General features: G+C 35.5%; 2 protein-coding genes across 2 annotated transcripts; both read right to left on the bottom strand.

Moving 5' to 3' along the window:
* Nucleotides 1–1,106: 1,106 nt before the first annotated feature.
* LOC139991664 (uncharacterized) lies at nucleotides 1,107–10,957 on the bottom strand. The gene is made up of 5 exons (XM_072011925.1): nucleotides 10,833–10,957; nucleotides 7,748–9,565; nucleotides 3,742–3,745; nucleotides 3,592–3,680; nucleotides 1,107–2,944 (listed from the first exon to the last, which is right to left on the bottom strand). The coding sequence occupies exons 1-5, from the start codon at nucleotides 10,843–10,845 to the stop codon at nucleotides 1,107–1,109; spliced, it is 3,762 nt and encodes a 1,253-aa protein (XP_071868026.1). The 5' UTR covers nucleotides 10,846–10,957.
* Nucleotides 10,958–13,977: 3,020 nt separating this feature from the next.
* Nucleotides 13,978–18,239, bottom strand: LOC139991741 (uncharacterized). Its single transcript, XM_072012080.1, has one exon. It carries the CDS (start codon nucleotides 17,833–17,835, stop codon nucleotides 15,724–15,726), a length of 2,112 nt encoding a protein of 703 aa, XP_071868181.1. The 5' UTR covers nucleotides 17,836–18,239; the 3' UTR covers nucleotides 13,978–15,723.
* Nucleotides 18,240–19,864: the final 1,625 nt, after the last annotated feature.

Here is a 19,864-nt window from a genome sequence, read left to right as displayed (position 1 = left end):
GAAAACTGTCATTGGCATGAAAGTCAATAATTTGCCCAAAATGCATCGCATCTGTTTCGTATTTTACACACAAATTTGGAAAGGATTTGACAATTCAAAATTCAGCCCATTCTAAATCACTATTGCAACAGTTTTAAGAAAACTTAACTTATACAAATCATGAACGTTATGCAATTTCAGAGCTACTTGATCGAAATGAGCGAATGCGTTCGTTTGAGGCGACGCTATGACAAAGCCAATGATCTAACGTAACGTTGTTATAAACACTCCGTAGGTACTGCCCAATTTGATAAATCATTTAACATACAGAATACAATGCAATATCGAACAACTTTTATTTCCATCGAATATTTTACATTCAGATCTTTTATATTTTACATGGCATCTGTGATTTACATCTGCTTTGTATGTAACTACTACATTTATGGTAATGTTTTGGCTAATCAGTCGCACTTTTACAAAATAGAATGGTGACAATATACATGGCAATGAATCGAATATAATTAAATTAATATCGTTTTATGCAATGTATACATATAAAAATGAATACTAATTAAATGGTGTCATTTATCACTAATTTTATTATTTACGGCAAACTTGCAATGTATAGTCAAATTCAATGCAGCCATCATAAAAGATTACTTAAATAAGATGATATATAAAAGCAGCATTATGTGTTAACCTTGTAACATCGTGATATTCTGGAATTCAGAGATAGTCGATGAAGGTATTACAACAACCACATAGTTTTGTTTGCCAGTATGTTGCAGTTGCAACAATGAACATTTTCACTCATACAGCTTCCGAGTACATAATCAAATTTTAATCCAGTATCGCATACCTTGCGATATTTGAATCTTCCGTCGCATTCATAGCAAGGTGGACATGTACAATTATGAGCTACAACATCGATATTACTGCTACAATCAGTGAGAGATGGACAGTTCGGCGATAAATTTACGTTTTGTGGCACATTCTCCCGATATTATATCGTAGTACAGACCGCTGGCAAATTGCTCGATATACACGTTCCTACCGCTACATCTATAATATTTTTGATAATCTTCTGTGTAACAGCCTGTGTTGTACCAGCTCCCACATGTTTCTCAATTCCTAGCATTACGTTGTGTGCCTGAATAACAGTGAGCATATTTACTATCAACGCATTCTTCTTGTGTATAGTCAAAGTATTGTTCGCTTCCACACAGCATAACAAATTTCTGATTGCCTGAGCATTTATAATATCTGTCACAGTAACATTCGTGGGGAACATTCTCAATACCGAAACTACAGTCGGTAGGATCACACTGCGACGGCAAGTTAGTTATGTCTTCTGGCCAATTACACATTTGTCTGTCCCGGTCGTAAAACGTATGGCGGGCACAGGTTTGAACTGAGATAGTTCCACGATCGCATGTACAAAACTTGTTGCAATCCTTGTGGGGCAAGCGGCTATTGCTTTCCGAACAGGTGCCTTGGCATTCGTTTCCTGTAGAGGGGCGACATTCGGCAATATCTTCTGACATACATTTCTTCTTCGCCCAATCAAACTTTTCGCCTGAGGGACATTTCATCCATTGGTATTCTCCGTTGCGACATACGTAATATGCATAGCAGTTACACTCATGAGGTAGTTGGTTTCCTTCACTGCAATAGGGTGGGCGCCACGTCGGAGACGTAGGTATAGTCGGGCGACTTGTCGTAGTCGTAGTAGTAGGTTGATCACCGTTGCAGCCGCGAACGTTTTCCGGTATATCGCACTGGCCCTTTTCTGAATTGAAAATTAACCCTGTGTCACACGACAGATCACATTTGCGACCGTTCAAGCATTCGAAATATGACTCAGAGCAGACACCATTAGGATAGCGAGAATGGCCAGGGATTGGACAGTTAGGTGAATCATAACAATTTGCATATGAGTAACTGTCGTGAGTATGCTTCTGGTTGAAACACGTGGCGGCATCCGGTAAATCGCAAACTTTTCTAATATAATCATATATCATGCCTTGAGGACATTTGCCAACAATCTTATTTCCTTCTTCGCAATAGTAATACCTGGTGCAAGAGCATTCATGTGGTACGAGTGTATATCCCACTGATGGACAATCTAGAACATCACTTTCCTTCACTGTATAAGATATGAAGTATGTGGCCAGGTCGGTTCGGTTGAAGAAATTGGATGAACACTCGTGTCTCGGAGGCCAAGTACATATACCCTTAGTTTCGTCGAAAGACAATCCATCTTCGCAAACTTTCTCTACCTTAACGCCATCCACGCATTCGTAATACAAACCGCAATCCGTCTCATGAGAAATTCTCTTAGTACCGGTTGCAGGACAGTGGACATTAGACACACATTGTCTACGTTCATTGTCGAATTCATGGCCCGATGGGCACCGTTTAGCATCGTATAGTCCATCGACACATTCGTAATACAGCGATCGACGATGGCAATGGCAATCATGCGGGAGAAGTATAGCCTCCAACAATTTACCCGTTGGACAGGAATCGTGAACTTTACACTTGGCGGCATCCTTGTGTACGCATTCTAGAGATTCAGAACAAAACAGCTGCTCCTCGTCACACGTTTTTAAGACTTTTTCCCCGTTCTCGCATTTGTAATATAGGCTGCAGTTGGTGGGATGAGGTTGTATGAATTCGTCTATTGAACAATCCGGGGCTCTTGACGCGCAATTTGCCTCCCATGGGAAAGTACAATTTTGAAGTTCAGGGTCGAAATGTAGCTTCTGTCCCGGGGCAAATTCTGGGCAATTCGAGAGTTGTTTCTGCCCATTGGAACACTCGTAAAACTTGGTGCAATCGTGTTTGTGAGCAAGCTGTACGGTTCTGCCTGAAGATTCTGGACATTTTGTTGAAATTTCATATATATCGGCAAAACCGTTCCCCGTTGCAGCCAAAACGGCAATGACGAGCAATAGTAAATCTGAAATAGAAGAAAATAACGAATCTGCTATTCTGTTTGTCAGTACTATAGTGCGTGTCATAAAGAAAAAGCTAATTTTTCTTTAAATGGCAAACTAATGATCCCTGCATCTTCAAGAAATTTGTCAAAAAATTTAGTGACGAATTTGGCAATTTTAATTTTTAAGTTAGTGATTAGAAATGACTGTTATAAGTGATTAATATGTTTTGATTATCACCATCCGTGATGGACTAAAACGAATTCCGTCATTGATCATGATTATTGCTTGTCAAAGGAATTTGGTCATCGTTAATAGTTATAGGTAATTAAAAACAGTATTGATCATCAATGTAACAATCTGATGAATGCAGATATGACGCAGTGTTGAATATAGGGGTGTGAAGTGTACAGTTAACAGCATAACAATTTTCGACAGTGGTTTCCAATAAGCAAAAAATGTTCATTTACGATGATTATCCGTAATTGAAAATAGCTTCCTTCGTCGTTAATGTTCATCAGTAGCCGAAAAAATTTATTTCGTTCTGTATATTCTCCCAAAGAATATATTGTTCTTATAATATAAGCGATATAAGGATATGACAAACTAAAATAAAGTCCCAAAAGTAACATACGTGGTTACGAACTATATCACAAGTGAAATTACTCACCTCTCATTCCAACAGATTTAGTTCTGAGGATTGAAAAATAACACACCCTCCTGTAGTCGGTTTTTAGGAAGAAACTGACATTATATAATTATAAGATTTGATTTTTATAGCTAACTTATCAGACTATGAGCATATCTTGCCACTTTTTACCTGACTATACAATCATTTAACAATGTCAGTTTAGATTATTTTCAAACGATAATTCCCGTTATTGCTTTACTCGTTATTTTAGATTTATCACTCTGCTTTAAATTGGCTTATCGTTTCGGAATTCACATATCAAAGGTGCGATGGAGGAACAATAATAACGATATAGAAAATATGTTATATGTTATATATTTCAATGGGTGAAGGAGACTACTCGTAGAAGAGTATCAAAAAAAAAAAAAAAGAAGTAAATAATACCAGACAACTATAATACATACATGGTATAAAAAGGATCACACATTACATATGTAACAGAATCGAGTTATTTGACCGGACTTTACAACGTATTGACAAAGATTTAGAACGAAGTTCTTAAAAGTCTTTTCCTGTTACAAAGTGATACAAATAAGATCCTGACAAGATTAGATTGCAATAAAAAATTATTAGCGATTATGTTTATCTATATATGCCTACGATGATGATTATCTTAGACGACGTTACAGCGCAAAAAAGAATTCAGTCTATATTTCTAAAATATTATGAAATATGCATTATATAGCGTTTTCATTCAATGGATAATTCGCGTACTTTACTTCTTTCGACCACGTCTGACTAGGATAATGTTCATCTACTGATTCAGCAGGCGTCACCGTTGAAGATATTTAGATATTCGATGCGGATTGAACTAGTATTTATCTGTGACGATAATGTTTATAATATCAGAGATGACTTCTAGCACATTAAATGCAAAGATGCGCTGATCAAGTATTTCCTAACCAGAATGGCACCTAATTAGCCTAGAAAATTTTGATTGTCTATAACAGGCAAAAGTTTGCTCGAGTTAATGAAAACAATGATTGTCTTTGTCAATTTACAAAAAATAGAGATTCTGATTTATCCGTATTTCGAATTTAGATATCCAGTTTACATATACAAATTTTAGTTAAAATTGTCAAATATTTACAAAAAATAATGAACAAGGATGTGTTGAAACAGATGGATTGTTTAAAATCTGCTTATATGCTTATATTTGTTGTTGAGAATATAAAATTTATCCATGGGCGTCTATCCGCATTTTGAGAGTTTTCACCCGCGAAATGTAGACGATTGTTGCCACAGAAAAAGTAGGTGATCAGTATTAATAGCTGCCCTATGAATCTGCAAATTTTCATCAAAATCGACATATCACATTTAGGTAATGTGTCCTGTAGATATTCAAAAACGATACTTTCCTAAGATATTGTACTGTACGAGGTGACTATGATGGGTAATCCTGTGTAAAACGAAGTGCTAGCAGCAGAATTTAACATTTTTTAAATAAAATTGCTCTTTCTCGTTTCAATGTGTAATGTCATTTTTTCCTCAACTTGTTACACATCATTTCCTACAAATTTTGGCGCGCCTGATTTAAACGCAACCCAGATCTGATTAAATTTTATTTGGAATAAAAATAAGAAGCAACTATTTGAAATAATTTATTTCGGATCTTTATTTTCACTTTTATTATTGGAAAATAAAAATATTATCGATTCATTTGAAATAAGTACAACTTCGAACAATGAATTGTTGCGCGATCTTTTAATTTCAATTTGACAAAGAATATAATACTCAAAACACTATGCAACAAAAAAATTAACTCACGAACGAGAAGATAATTGCTTACTGTCCCGATTAAGAATCGACCACGCCAAAATCGCGTATATCCTCGAAACAACTCATCCTTAACAAGATGGACTGAATATATTGCACCAACTATGGAAATCAGCCGCTAACAACACACTACATATTATATATCTAATATCTGACAAACAAAATACAATTTGTTAAAGACTCCAATCTGTATCAGAAAAGATATTACCTTATGAATTGCAATTTGCTGCAAGGAAAGTTCTCTCTTCAAAAAGTTCATCCGTGAGAGATCTTTGCTTCGGCTCATCTAACACTGTTGCGAGGGAAAGTAATCGTTCCTCTGGTGCAGTAGATGAAAGAGGCTTGTTATTTTTCAGAAGAAGGTCTCTTATCGGATAATCATTTAAAATGGATAAATCGGTACTTTTATCTTGCCAATTAAAAGGTCAGTTTAGTGAGTTCCTCTTATCTTTGTATAATACATGTGGGATTGTTAGCTGTATCATCTTCGCCTCCTTCAAACTCGTAACTTTCCATCTACGTATGATTTCTTAATAGCGATAATAACATCTTCGTGGTAATAATTTCCCGAAATGATCTCATTAATAAAAACTGAGCGTAAAATGTTCAATGTTTCATTTGCCACTTTTAATAGTCAAAGGACTTTTAAATCTAGGATGTGAATAAGCAGCAATGACATTGCATCATATGTATTGGTTTCCAAAGACACAAGCCTTTTGAATCTTTTGCTTGTACTTGTCCTAACTGTTCCTAAGATAGTCTCTCGAATTGGATAACTTGGAACTTTTGATTTATTAATTTGCTCCCGAACATATAGGAAGCATGAGATTAGATGTCCATAGTACATATTGTTTTCAGCCTGTACTTTATCTATCGCAGTTGCAAGAGAACGCAGACATATCCATAATTCATCCAAGTAAGACAAATTGAAATGTCTCTTTGTGAAGTTACATAAGGTGTCTAATGTTTCATGTAAAGGCAAAATCTTCTCCGTATTAGCTAATATGTGAGAAAATGAATAATTCCAGTTTTTTCTTCAATAATCTCACAGTTCTCGGGGCGGGACGACAAATCCCAAAGTGGAGCACATTTTTATGATACACCGTCGTGTAAATTTTTTAAACGTAACACAAATAGACGCGATCATTAATATGTGAATGAGCACTACGAGGAAGATCTGAAGTAAGAAAACTGTCATTGGCATGAAAGTCAATAATTTGCCCAAAATGCATCACATCTGTTTCGTATTTTACACACAAATTTGGAAAGGATTTGACAATTCAAAATTCAGCCCATTCTAAATCACTATTGCAACAGTTTTAAGAAAACTTAACTTATACAAATCATGAACGTTATGCAATTTCAGAGCTACTTGATCGAAATGAGCGAATGCGTTCGTTTGAGGCGATGCTATGACAAAGCCAATGATCTCCTTTCAAGTATATTCTGAAGCGAAAAATATCGCCAATTTTGCGAGGACCAAATAATTACAGTAGGGAAAGATATTTTACGTTTTGCAATGCTTTTGTAACGTTGTTATAAACACTCCGTAGGTACTGCCCAATTTGATAAATCATTTAACATACAGAATACAATGCAATATCGAACAACTTTTATTTCCATCGAATATTTTACAATCCGATCTTTTATATTTTACATGGCATCTATGATTTACATCTGCTTTGTATGTAACTACTACATTTATGGTAATGTTTTGGCTAATCAGTCGCACTTGTACAGAATAGAATAGTGACAATATACATGGCGATGAATCGAATATAATTAAATTAATATCGTTTTATGCAATGTATACATATAAAAATGAATACTAATTAAATGGTGTCATTTATCACTGATTTTATTATTTACGGGAAATTTGCGATCGCTGATCAAATTCAATGCAGCCATCATAAAAGATTACTTAAATAAGACGATATATAAAAGCAGCATTATGTGTTAACCTTGTAACATCGTGATATTCTAGAATTCAGAGATAGTCGATGAAGGTATTACAACAACCACATAGTTTTGTTTGCCAGTATGTTGCAGTTGCAACAATGAACATTTTTACTCATTCAGCTTCCGAGTACATAATGAAACTTTAATCCAGTATCGCATACCTTGCAATATTTGAATCTTCCGTCGCATTCATAGCAAAGTGGATATATACAGTTATGGGGTACAACACCGATATTACTGCTACAATCAGTTAGAGACGGACAGTTCGACGATAAATTTACGTTTTGAGGCACATTCTCTCGATATTATACCGTAGTACGTCAACAATATTTTTAACAATCTTTTATGTAACAGCCTGTATTGTACTAGCTCCCACAGGTTTCTCAATTTCTAGCATTACATTGTGTGCCTGAATAACAGTGAGCAAATTTACTATCAACGCATTCTTCTTGTGTATAGTCAAAGAGCTGTCCGCTTTCACACGTCATAATGAATTTCACATTGCCTGAGCATTTATAATATCTTTCACAGTAACATTCGTGGGGAACATTCTTAATACCGAAACTACAGTCGGTAGGATTACACTGCGACGGCAAGTTATTTATGTCTTCTGGCCAGTTACACATTTGTCTGTCCCGGTCGTAATACGTATGGCGGGCACAGGTTTGAACTGAGGTGGTTCCACGATCGCATGTACAATACTTGTTGCACTCCTTGTGGGGCAAGCGGCTATTGCCTGACGAACATGTGCCGTCACAATCGTTCCTTTCAGTGGTATAACATTGTGCACTGCCTTCTGGCATACATATCCGCTTTATCCAATCAAACTTTTCGCCTGTGGGACATCTCATCCATTGGTATCTTCCGTTCCGACATAAGTAATATGTATTGCAGTCACACTCGTGATGCTTTCGCTCTCCTTCCTGGCAATAGGACGAGCTCCATGTCGTAGACGTAGTTGTAGGCGGGCGCCATGTCGTAGTCGTAGTGGTAGGTATATAATCGTGGCAGTTGGGAACGTTTTTGGGTAGATCGCACGAACTGATTATTGGATTGAAGACGTACCCTTGTGAACACGACTTACGACATTTGCGACCGTTTAAGCAATCGTAAAATAACATACAATCACTTCCATGAGGATAGCGACTATGGCCATCGGGTGGACAATCAGATGGAAAGTGACAATTTTCAGTTAGATACGTGTCGTTAGTATACTTTTGGTTCCTACATATGGCGACTTGCGGCAAATCACACACTTCTCTAATATAATCATATATCGTGCCTTGAGGACATTTTCCCACATACTTATTTCCGTCTTCGCAAGAATAATACTTGGTGCAAGAGCATTCATGTGGTATGAATGTATATCCCTCTGGTGGACAATCTACGATATTTGTTTCCTCTACTGCATAAGGTAGAAAGTATGTAGCCAGATCGGTTTGTTTGAAATTCGATGAGCACTCGTGTCTCGGAGGCCAAGTACATATACCCTTAGTTTCGTCGAAAGACAATCCATCTTCGCAAACTTTCTCTACCTTAACGCCATCCACGCATTCGTAATACAAACCGCAATCCGTCTCATGAGAAATTCTCTTAGTACCGGTTGCAGGACAGTGGACATTAGACACACATTGTCTACGTTCATTGTCGAATTCATGGCCCGATGGGCACCGCCTTACAGCGTATAGTCCATCGACACATTCGTAATACAGCGATCGACGATGGCAATGGCAATCATGCGGGAGAAGTATAGCCTCCAACAATTTACCCGTTGGACAGGAATCGTGAACTTTACACTTGGCGGCATCCTTGTGTACGCATTCTAGAGATTCAGAACAAAACAGCTGCTCCTCGTCACACGTTTTTAAGACTTTTTCCCCGTTCTCGCATTTGTAATATAGGCTGCAGTTGGTGGGATGAGGTTGTATGAATTCGTCTATTGAACAATCCGGGGCTCTTGACGCGCAATTTGCCTCCCATGGGAAAGTACAATTTTGAAGTTCTGGGTCGAAATGTAGCTTCTGTCCCGGGGCAAATTCTGGGCAATTCGAGAGTTGTTTCTGCCCATTGGAACACTCGTAAAACTTGGTGCAATCGTGTTTGTGTGCAAGCTGCACGGTTCTGCCTGAAGATTCTGGACATTTTGTTGAAATTTCGTGTATTTCGGCAAAAGCGTCCCCCGTCACTGCCAAAACGGCACTGACGAGCAATAATAAATCTGAAATAGAAGAAAATAACGAATCTGCTATTCTGTATGTCAGTACTATACTGCGTGTCATGAAGAAGAGGCTAATTTTTCTTTAAATGGCAAACTAATGATCCCTGCATCTTCAAGAAATTTGTCAAAAAATTTAGTGACGAATTTGGCAATTTTAATTTTTAAGTTAGTGATTAGAAATGACTGTTATAAGTGATTAATATGTTTTGATTATCACCATTCGTGATGGACTAAAACGAATTCCGCCATTGATGTTAATTTTTGGTAATCAAAGGAGTTGTAGATTGTGGTTACCAGTAAGCAAAAATGTTCATGTAGGAATAATTTTTCGGAATTGATAACAATTTCCTTCGCCAGTAACCAAGAAATGTATTTCGTTCTCTATATTCGTCCAAAGAAAATATAGGGTGTTTGGCTACAGGTAATTTAACAGAATGTTTAAGGGGTGTTTGTTGAAACCGAAAAAATGTAGGATATAGAAATTTTTTAGTAATCGACAATTGAAATTCGGCCAGAATATCCTGCTTGCGAGCAAATCTGCTTAGAAGAACGGAAGGTGGTCAGCCTTTAGAGAGGGGCGCACAGTGTTCCTCAAACGGAACGACACATGGGCGGCAGTTTACCTGGTACAAGTCGTAGAGATGAAGACCATGGTATTCAAAGACTTAAACGATCCTGCGCGACATTTTGCAAAGCAAATGGTAGATTGAACATTAATCCTGTTTACTTATGAAAACATATGAAAAACCGCTCTATGAAGTTCCCTAGTAAAGAGAATTAATGTTTTCTCTAATCCTTTGCTTCATACAATACACCTAAGTAACACGCTAACTTTATATACACGCGTAGCGCGCGTGTTATGCGCATAGTGAGTGTTGTATATTATACGCCGTTTATTGTTTATATCGCCATATTTATTACATAATATCGTATAGATTTGAAGAACTTTCGGACATGGACTTTTAGTATGATACGCGGGACGACAATAGCACAAAAGCGCAACGATAATACGGTGAAAATTGTACCAGTACTATACCCAGCACAGCATGGTATACCACCACATTCTACAAAAACAATGCCGAAAACGCAACTTTTTTATTCTTGACTTTTTCGGCTTCAACAAACACCCCTTAAATTTCCTGTTAAATTACTTGTAATTTAACAGCACCTTATACAATATGTACGATATAAGAATATCCTAAAATAAGATAAAGTCTCAAAAAGAACATATGTGGTTACGAACTATATCTCTTGTAAAATTACTCACCTTTCATTCCCATAGACAATTCGTACAATTGAAAAATAATAAAAACTCCTAAATTTGGTTTTTAATAAGGAACTGACAATTCCAAACAACAAGATTTGACTTTTATAGCTAACTTATCACACTTTCAAGATATCAATATGTATCCTTGCCTTATTCCAGATGATAAAATCATTGAACAATGGAAGTTTAGATTGTTTTCAAACGATAATTTCCATTTTTATCTTACTCGCAATTTTAGAGTTATCACTCAGGTTTAAATCGGCTTATCCTTTCGGGCTTAGATGCTGGGACAATAGTACTTAATAACGATACAGAAAATATGTTATATACTTAGATATATACTTAGAAGGGTTGTGTATGCAAACTGTGATCAAAGTCTTGAGAACGTCGAGGAATTCGAAGCAAGCGATTCTGTATAACAATTTCAATGAGAGAAGTAAAATACTCTTAGAAGAGTATCATAAAAAGAAGTAACTAATAACATACAATTACAATACATACATGGTATAACAGAATCGAATTATTCGATTGGACTTTATAACGTACTGACAAATATTTAGAACGAAAGTTCTGAAAATTCTTATCCTGTTACACAATGATACGGATAAGATCGTGACATTATTAGATTGTAATATAATCTTACTGATCAAAACGTAAATACTTGCAAGTATAAATCGGAAATATGTTAGTCATTGCATCAATTTCGTATATATACCGTGAATCATATATTATCGTAGTGGCAATAGACGGCTTTTTATATTACTCGGTATATTATATTTATATTGCTATTTTCCATTACAACGTGTAATATAATTCTTTCCTTGACTTGTTATACATCATTTCCTATAGATTTTGGCACGCTAAATTTAAACCCAGCCTAGACATGCCCAAATTTTATTTAGAATGACGATAAGAAGCAACCATTTGAAATAATTTATTTTGAATCTTTATTTTCACTATTATCATTAGGAAATAAATGGAAAATGGTGAACGGAAAAGATAAGTGTTTACTGACCCTATTAAGAATCGAGCACACCAAAATCACTTACGTCCTCCAAACAACTCATCCTCAACAAAATAGACCGACCATATTGTACCACCTGCGGAAATCAGTCGTTAACAGCACACCATATACTATATATCTAACATTTAAGAAATACAATTTAATTTGTTAAAGAGTCCAATCTGTATAAGAAAAGATGTTATCTTAAGAATTCTTTGCACCAATTTTCTGTAAGCAATGCTCTCTCTTCAGAAAGCTCATCCGTGAGAGATCTTTGCGTGGGCCCATCTAATATTGTTGCGAGAGAATATAACCGCTGCACTGGTGCGGTAGATGAAAGAGGCTTGTTACTTTTCAGAAAAGGGTCTCTTTTCGGATAATCATTTAAAGTGGATAAATCGGTACTTTTATCTTGTCAATTTCTTGTCAGTTTAGTGATTTCCTCTTATCTTTGTATAATACAGGTGGGATTGTTAGCTGTATCATCTTCGCCTCTTTCAAACTCGTAACTTTCCATCTACGTATGATTTCTTAATAGCGATAATAACATCTTCGTGATAATGCTTTGCTGACATGATCGCATTAATGAAAACTGAGCATAGAATGATAGCGTCACCTGATATTATTTCAAAGAAAAATTTCACAATTATTTCAAATAGTTATAAAATAAAATAACTTGTTATCTGTAATAATATTTCAAATAATCAGAAGTGGTCACGGGCATGAAAATAATTATGAAATAAAATAACGTCTGAGCGTGCTAGTAGCTGATTATAACGAAGATGTTAATTACATAAACAAATCAAATCACGATTTTACTAAGTTAAATAACATTTGGGTTTATTCTTTTTTTGTCATTGTATTTATTCGTATAGAGTATAGAAAAAAATATTGCACGAAGTCGGTAAAATTCTTTACAAGATTACGACACGGCACTCAATCGTGGAATCGTATATATCACCATTGTTTTCATAGGTTAAACTGTTGTAATGTGAATTTGATCAAAATATATACATAAGCAATAGCAATCTAGTCATTTGATAATATACGACTACGAATCTCTAAGTAAAATCCCATTATATGGTTAAGAAAACATATTTGAATATTATAAATAACTAGCAAGAGAGCATTGATACTGTATATATATGGTGTCTCACCTGACATTATCATCTTAATTTTTGTCGTTATTATTATTCGTAGCGAATTCAATGGAAGTTCAATGGTTTCAAAGGGTGCACATTCTGATGTTAATAGCTTTTTCTGTGGGGAACTATATAGTGGATATGTTGAGAAATACATTTTTAGAACAATAAGAGCGTTTATTTTAAGCTACAATACTATAAAAAGTTTTTCGGTTAAATAGTTTTAAAATCAGTTTTGAAACCGGTTTACTCAATCAATCGATAAGATTTATGATAAATCCCTGTAGATAACGAGAAACTATTCGTAAAGATAAGAATTCAAAATAATTTTGATGTCGTTTTTCGTGGAAATTCTCTCTACGCTAAAGTATACATACGACGCGATAAAACGTTGTTCTTGCCACACCCCTTATTTATATCTTTGACATACATTAATTAATTTTTAATTTTCATTAAGAAACTATATACCAACGAGTGTTTCGATAAAATGTAACGTACATAACTTTCGTGGGAAGAAAATATTGTTTAAAGAATAGAGGAAAAACAAGAGATTTAAAGCCAAACAGGTACTACCTGCTATTGCACAAGATCTAGGAATATTTGTTCCTTATTTCAGGCACCATTAACGAAATTCGACGGAACTTCGATATTTTAAAATTAGCTTCTTCAATTCAATTCAATTCAATTCGATTCGATCAATCAGTCAAAAAGATTACAATAAAAATTATTCTATTTCGATCGATATTTTTAAATTGATTTTTTTCAATCAAACCGATAGCCGTGTCTATGAATTTCAATATCGCTAACTTGAGCAGTTTATATTTGTAATACAATCTCTATATTACGTTAACGGAATGAAGCGAAAATATGTCTATAGTTTTAATATTTTACAAATAATTTGAATGTCTACGTCACCGTTAATATATCGACAAAATCGAAATTATTAGATCGTGTTTAATACTTACTGAATTTTCGGCCATTCGCAGGGAGACTTGATCTCGAAGAAGCGCGCCAACGGCAGTCGTAAATTCCCGTTACGATTTGAATAATCGACGCCACGAATCGATCGATCCCTTATTTCGTTTAAGATAATAAGGGTGGTTGAATGAATATAACACTGATATTAACAGACTATAATATATATTTTCAAAGATCCAACAACTTCAATATGTGATACAATGGTGCGTATGTGGAATGCCAAATTACGAATGAGTACGACCTGAGACTCGTTTCCTGTTGGCCACTGTAATGATGTATCTTCTGTCGATGACTTAGCAGTTGTCGACTTGGTGCCGGAGTATCGACTGTCTTCGACTTGGCGACTCTGATGACTTGATTTCTGACTTCTTCTGTTCCTCGAACTGCATTTAACTAACTGATGAGTTTTGACTGTTACTCGAATGTTACTGTGAAACAAGTCTAGAGAGCGAAACTAGAGATGAAGTCCAGAGAAGAAGTCCAGCGAGCAAGTCCAGAACAACAGTCTAAAGAAAAAGTGAAGTTCGTTCTTGTGTTATGCCGGAGGAAAGCTCGGGGTGGGTGTGTTTGTTGTATGAAGAAAGCGCATTCGTTGCTTACACTTTTCATTAGGAAAATGAGGGTAACGATCCGCGATGCCCATTGGTTATGACCTATATTAATGAACGAAGATAGGAAGAGCAAGCCTCCTACCAATGTGGCTCATGAGGTGAGAAAAAACCTGCTTTTCCATTAGACAAATATTCGCTTTTTCCATTAGATAAATACCCGCTTTCTCCGTGATTTTTAAGGACGAATAATAAATCTAAGGACTGTTCTAAGGATCAGCTATAAACCGAAAATACTTTCAGGAATAAAGATTACGTTGAAAAGATTCTGTTTATGATAGTTCCTTAGGTTTATCAAGGGTCTGTATAACGGTGCATGGGCCTTTGACGGTCGGACAATGAAGGACTATCTCACGTGAAGTAACACATACGATTCGTGAAAAAATTTGATATCGCGATTTTATATGTCAGTGAAATACAAAAGGATTATCTTTTGTTAATAAATTTTACTTATGAGTAAAGAAAATATATTCCATCGATAAGGTAGATTTCGATATTCAATTTTAAGCTATCGACAGCTGGAAAACGTTTCGTCCTTATGAAAATTGTAAAATTCACAGAATACAATGCGATATGATACAACTTTTGTTTTCTACGATCAGATCTTTCATATTTCACGTGATATTTTCGGTTTATGTTCGTTGTCTAACTGTTGTATGCTAATGTCTTTGGAAATCGATTATTTTAGAAATCAGTTTACAAAATAAAATAGTGATAATAACAATGAATAATATCAATAATGATAAGAAGATAAATAGTAATAAGAATGATCGAATATATAAATCAAATTAATGTTTTGAACCACTAGACAATACGCAGTATTGTAAAAATCCTGTTTCGGGCAATGTCCTACATGTTGATAGGTCGTGTTCGAATATTTATGATAACAACGAGGATCCTTATTCGCATACTTTCCGAGTATATAATCAAAGCAAAATCCGTCGTTGCGTTATCTCACGATATTTTGACCCTTTTTCACATTTATAGTAAACTGTACATTCACATTCATGAGGCATTGTACTATCAGCATTATTGGTACAGTCAAACGATATGCAGTCCGGCAGTAAATTTACATATTCTGGTCAAGTACATTCTCTAAATATTTTATCGTAATACAGATCTCTGGGAGGTCTTTGCCCGAGAATCACGTTCGTACCCTTTCACCTATAGTATTTTGTGCAATTTTTGTGAACGAAGTTATTGTTGTGAGTCAAATAGATTTCGGCGCATTCTCCAACATCGCATGGGCTATTCGCGTAGCAATGAGCTTCTGCACTATCAACGCATCTTTCTTCTTCATAGTCAAAGTATTTTCCGTCCTCGCAGAATACAAGATATTTCATTCCGTTTTTGCATCTGTAGTATTTGTCACACTGACATTTATGAGGAATATTGGTTCCCGTAGAATTCAGCCAGCACGGGAAAGGTTCGCACGACGCGTTTCGCAGATTTTCTGGCCACTCGCATTTGTGTGTTTCCCGATCGTAAAATTGTTTGTTAGGACAAATTTCAATCTTGGAGTTTCCATTTTCGCATTTGCAATACTTGCGGCAATCTTCGTGGGGCAACGTGGTATCGGTTGACGAACATTTGCCTTCGCAGCCATCCACAATCCCTTTGGGATAACAGCGAACCCTGCCTGATGGCTTGCATTCCAAATCTATCCAATCAAATTCTTGCCCAGATGGACAGTACTGCAGTTCTTTCTGACCGTGACGACATACGTAATATTTATTGCATTCATACTCATGATGATAAAACTTTCCCTCTTCGCAACCGGGGACGGTGCATTTTGCATCTTTTGGATAGGTACAACTCTGACTATCACGATTGTATTGAAGATTCGGAGCGCATTCCTTTGACACTTTCTTACCATTTTCACACTCATAATATAGAGAACAATTTTTGGGATTAGGGAAACGACGAATCCAATTCTTACAACCACAATGACACTCGTCTTCTGATGGATCAGAGCCGTCTGAAGTAAGGCAACCAGGATTATTCTTTGGTATATCACACGATTCGATCAATGGATTGAAGACGTATTCTGGGAAACACGACCGAAGACATTTGTGGCCATTTATACAATCGTAATACAACCTGCAATCTTTTTCATGTTTAAGGCGTTTACTACCATATGTTGGACAATCATTCGAATAATGACAATTTGAATCTATACCTCGCAATCGAATCTCATAATGGGTCATTTCATTTTTACATACGGCAGCATACGGAGCATCGCAAACTTTTCTAATATAGTCGTATATCATACCGTCCGGACAATTTTCAGTAAACTGACGCCCATTCACGCAAGCGTAATATTTGGTGCAAGAGCGTTCGTGAGGCACGAACGCATTTCCATTCGCTGGACATTTCAGCATGATATTTTTCTTGATTGCGTCAGGTAGAAAAGACGTAGCCAGCACGGTTTGTTTGAAGAAGTTCAAAGAACATTCGCTACTCGGTGGCCAAGTACACATACCTTTCATTTCGTTGAAAGATAATCCATCTTCGCACGTTTTCTGTGTTTTAACACCATTCACACATTCGTAATACACAGTGCAATCCGTCTTGTCAGGAATATATTTGGTACCGTCTTTAGGACAATAGACGTCAGACACGCATTGTCTGCGTCTATTATTGAACACTTGACCTGACACGCAATGTCTTTCAACGTATTGCCCATCGACACATTCGTAATACAGAGATTTGTATTTGTAATTACATTCGTGTGGCAGAAGTACAGTCTCCAGCAATTTACCCGTTGGACATGAATCATAAACTTTACACTTGGTGGCATTTTTGTCTACGCATTCTAAAGAGTCAAAATTAAACAGCTGTCCCTCGTCACACGTCTTCAAGACTTTTTTCCCGTTCTCGCATTTGTAATATAATCTGCAGTTGGAGGGATGAGGTTGTATGAATTCTTCCTTTGAACAATCCGGTGCTCTTGACGCGCAATTTGCCTCCCATGGGAAGGTACAATTTTGAAGTTCAGGGTCGAAATGTAGCTTTTGTCTCGGGGCAAATTCTGGGCAATCCACGACTTCTTTCTGCCCATTGAAACACTCGTAAAACTTGGTACAATCGTGTTCGTGAGCGAGCTGTACGATATTGCACAAAGATTCTGGACATTTTCTTAGGATTCCGTGTATTTCGGCAAAAGCGTTCCTCGTCACTGCCAAAACGGCAATCACTAGTAATAATAAATCTGTAATAAAAGAAAATAATGAATCTACCATTCTGTATATCGATACTATTCTGCGTGTCATGAGGGAAAAGCTGATTTTTGTTTAAACGGGAAATACTGTTAAATAGATTGTTCGGAAAATTAAATGATTAATAGGTTTTGATTTTTAAATGTTTCGATTCGCTATAAATGATCAATATTTTTTTTTTTTTTTTTTTTTGGTTACTATTATTAATAACGGACTAACAGGATTCCGTTATAGATAATAATTATTGGTAAGAGAAAAAAAATTCCGTCGCCGATAATGAGTGACCAAAAACAATGTCTGTTATCGATAATATTTGCCGCTATGTTTTGATTAGCACTGTTAGGACGTCTGATTTTAACTTATCGAATATCTACTGATCAGAATGTACCGCGATCGGGTAATTCTCTACTTATTTATCTACCACCTTAAAAAATAATCATGAATTATTTTCAAATTCAAATTACTTACATTTCATCGCAACAAATGTTATTCTTACTCTTTACGCACTCTTAAATGCGAAAATAACGCACTCTTTTATGATCACTTTTTCAAAGGAACTGACATTTTTAAAATACAGTATTTGACTTTTATAGCTAACTTATCGAATTATCGACCTGATAACTTGCATCAATTTCTTTTGTTTGTGTGGACCACGTGACGCTATCTTCTTAGAATGAAAGTTAAGTTATTTACAAGTGATAACGTTTCGAAGTCTACGTATCTAGGAGACCCATGGAGTAAATACAGCAAGATTGTGTAATAATTGTTTACAATACAGGAAATATAAGCATCTCGAAAAATTAAGCTCTAAGTAACGTATCCAAAATACCAAGAAATTCGAAGCGGTTGATTCTGCGTAACAATTACAAAAAAAGTGGGATATACGTAAACTATCATTAGAAGATTATCATTGATAAAAATATCTAATAATAGATAACTAAAATACTATTATAATAAAAATGGAGTCATCCCTTATATTGTAAGTGAATCGAATTATTCGATTATATCTTAAGATTCCTTGACAAAAATTTAATACCAGCGTTCTTAAAGTATAATCTTAACACAATTCGGTTGTATTATAATTTTCCCGATAAATGTATTTAGATACAATTGTAAAATCGAAAAAGTGTTATTCATTTTAGCGGTTTCGTTTGATCTTTTCGGTGAATCGCGATAATGGTAATGGACGTCTTTTTACAACATCGAATTTGTTCGTTTTATTTGTACACCTTTTCAAGATCCCATTGTCAAAATTGTTTCGTATGATCGTTGATAAAGAAGTGAACTATACTTACATTACATTTCGATGTTAATGACTATCTTCAAGAGAGATAACAGGCCAAAGGAATACAATCTTGAATTTATTTATTTATTATCTATTTAGCAAATCACGGAAACAAGCCCTATGGTACAAGGAAGAAAACGAGTTACGATATCGTGTAACACGTATACAATAAAGAAAACAAAAAGAAATACATATATAAGTATATAAGAAAAAAGACGTACGAAGGAAGTTAAATTATAACACATTAGGAGTTGAATAATTGCAACGCTGATCATCTTAACTAATCATGTATGTAGTAAGATTCAGAGAAGAGATCGACTCGTTGCTATTTGCATAATTGCATATTCTGGTGACGAGATCACTAAATCTAGGATCACTCGAGAAGTGAATCCGAAAGACCCAGAGTATTGTGTAAAGAACGTGAGCAAGCATCGAAATTAATAAGTTAAAGTAACAGAAGATTGACAACGTGATTATTGACGATTTTAAATAAAAAAAAATTATGAAATTTTATCAGGTATATATTATGTACATTTGATTAGAATTTCAGAGATTTTTTCAAAAAACATAATGCATAGAAGCATATACAACTCATAGCAAGCGGAAATCTCAATCTTTTACATTTCCTTCCACTTTCGACTATGTCTGACTACGATGAAATTAATCTACAGTTACGACAAAGGATTATCATGAACAATATTTTCAAATATATTTAATACATTCTTTTGTACTAAATTTCTTCTACTTTCACTTGTTATCCATTTGTTAGTAAATGATTTCACGTCTATTCTGTACGTC

Source organism: Bombus fervidus, chromosome 10 (assembly GCF_041682495.2).
Source record: "Bombus fervidus isolate BK054 chromosome 10, iyBomFerv1, whole genome shotgun sequence".
Taxonomy (NCBI): domain Eukaryota; kingdom Metazoa; phylum Arthropoda; class Insecta; order Hymenoptera; family Apidae; genus Bombus; species Bombus fervidus.
This window is presented reverse-complemented; position numbering and strand designations above follow the sequence as displayed.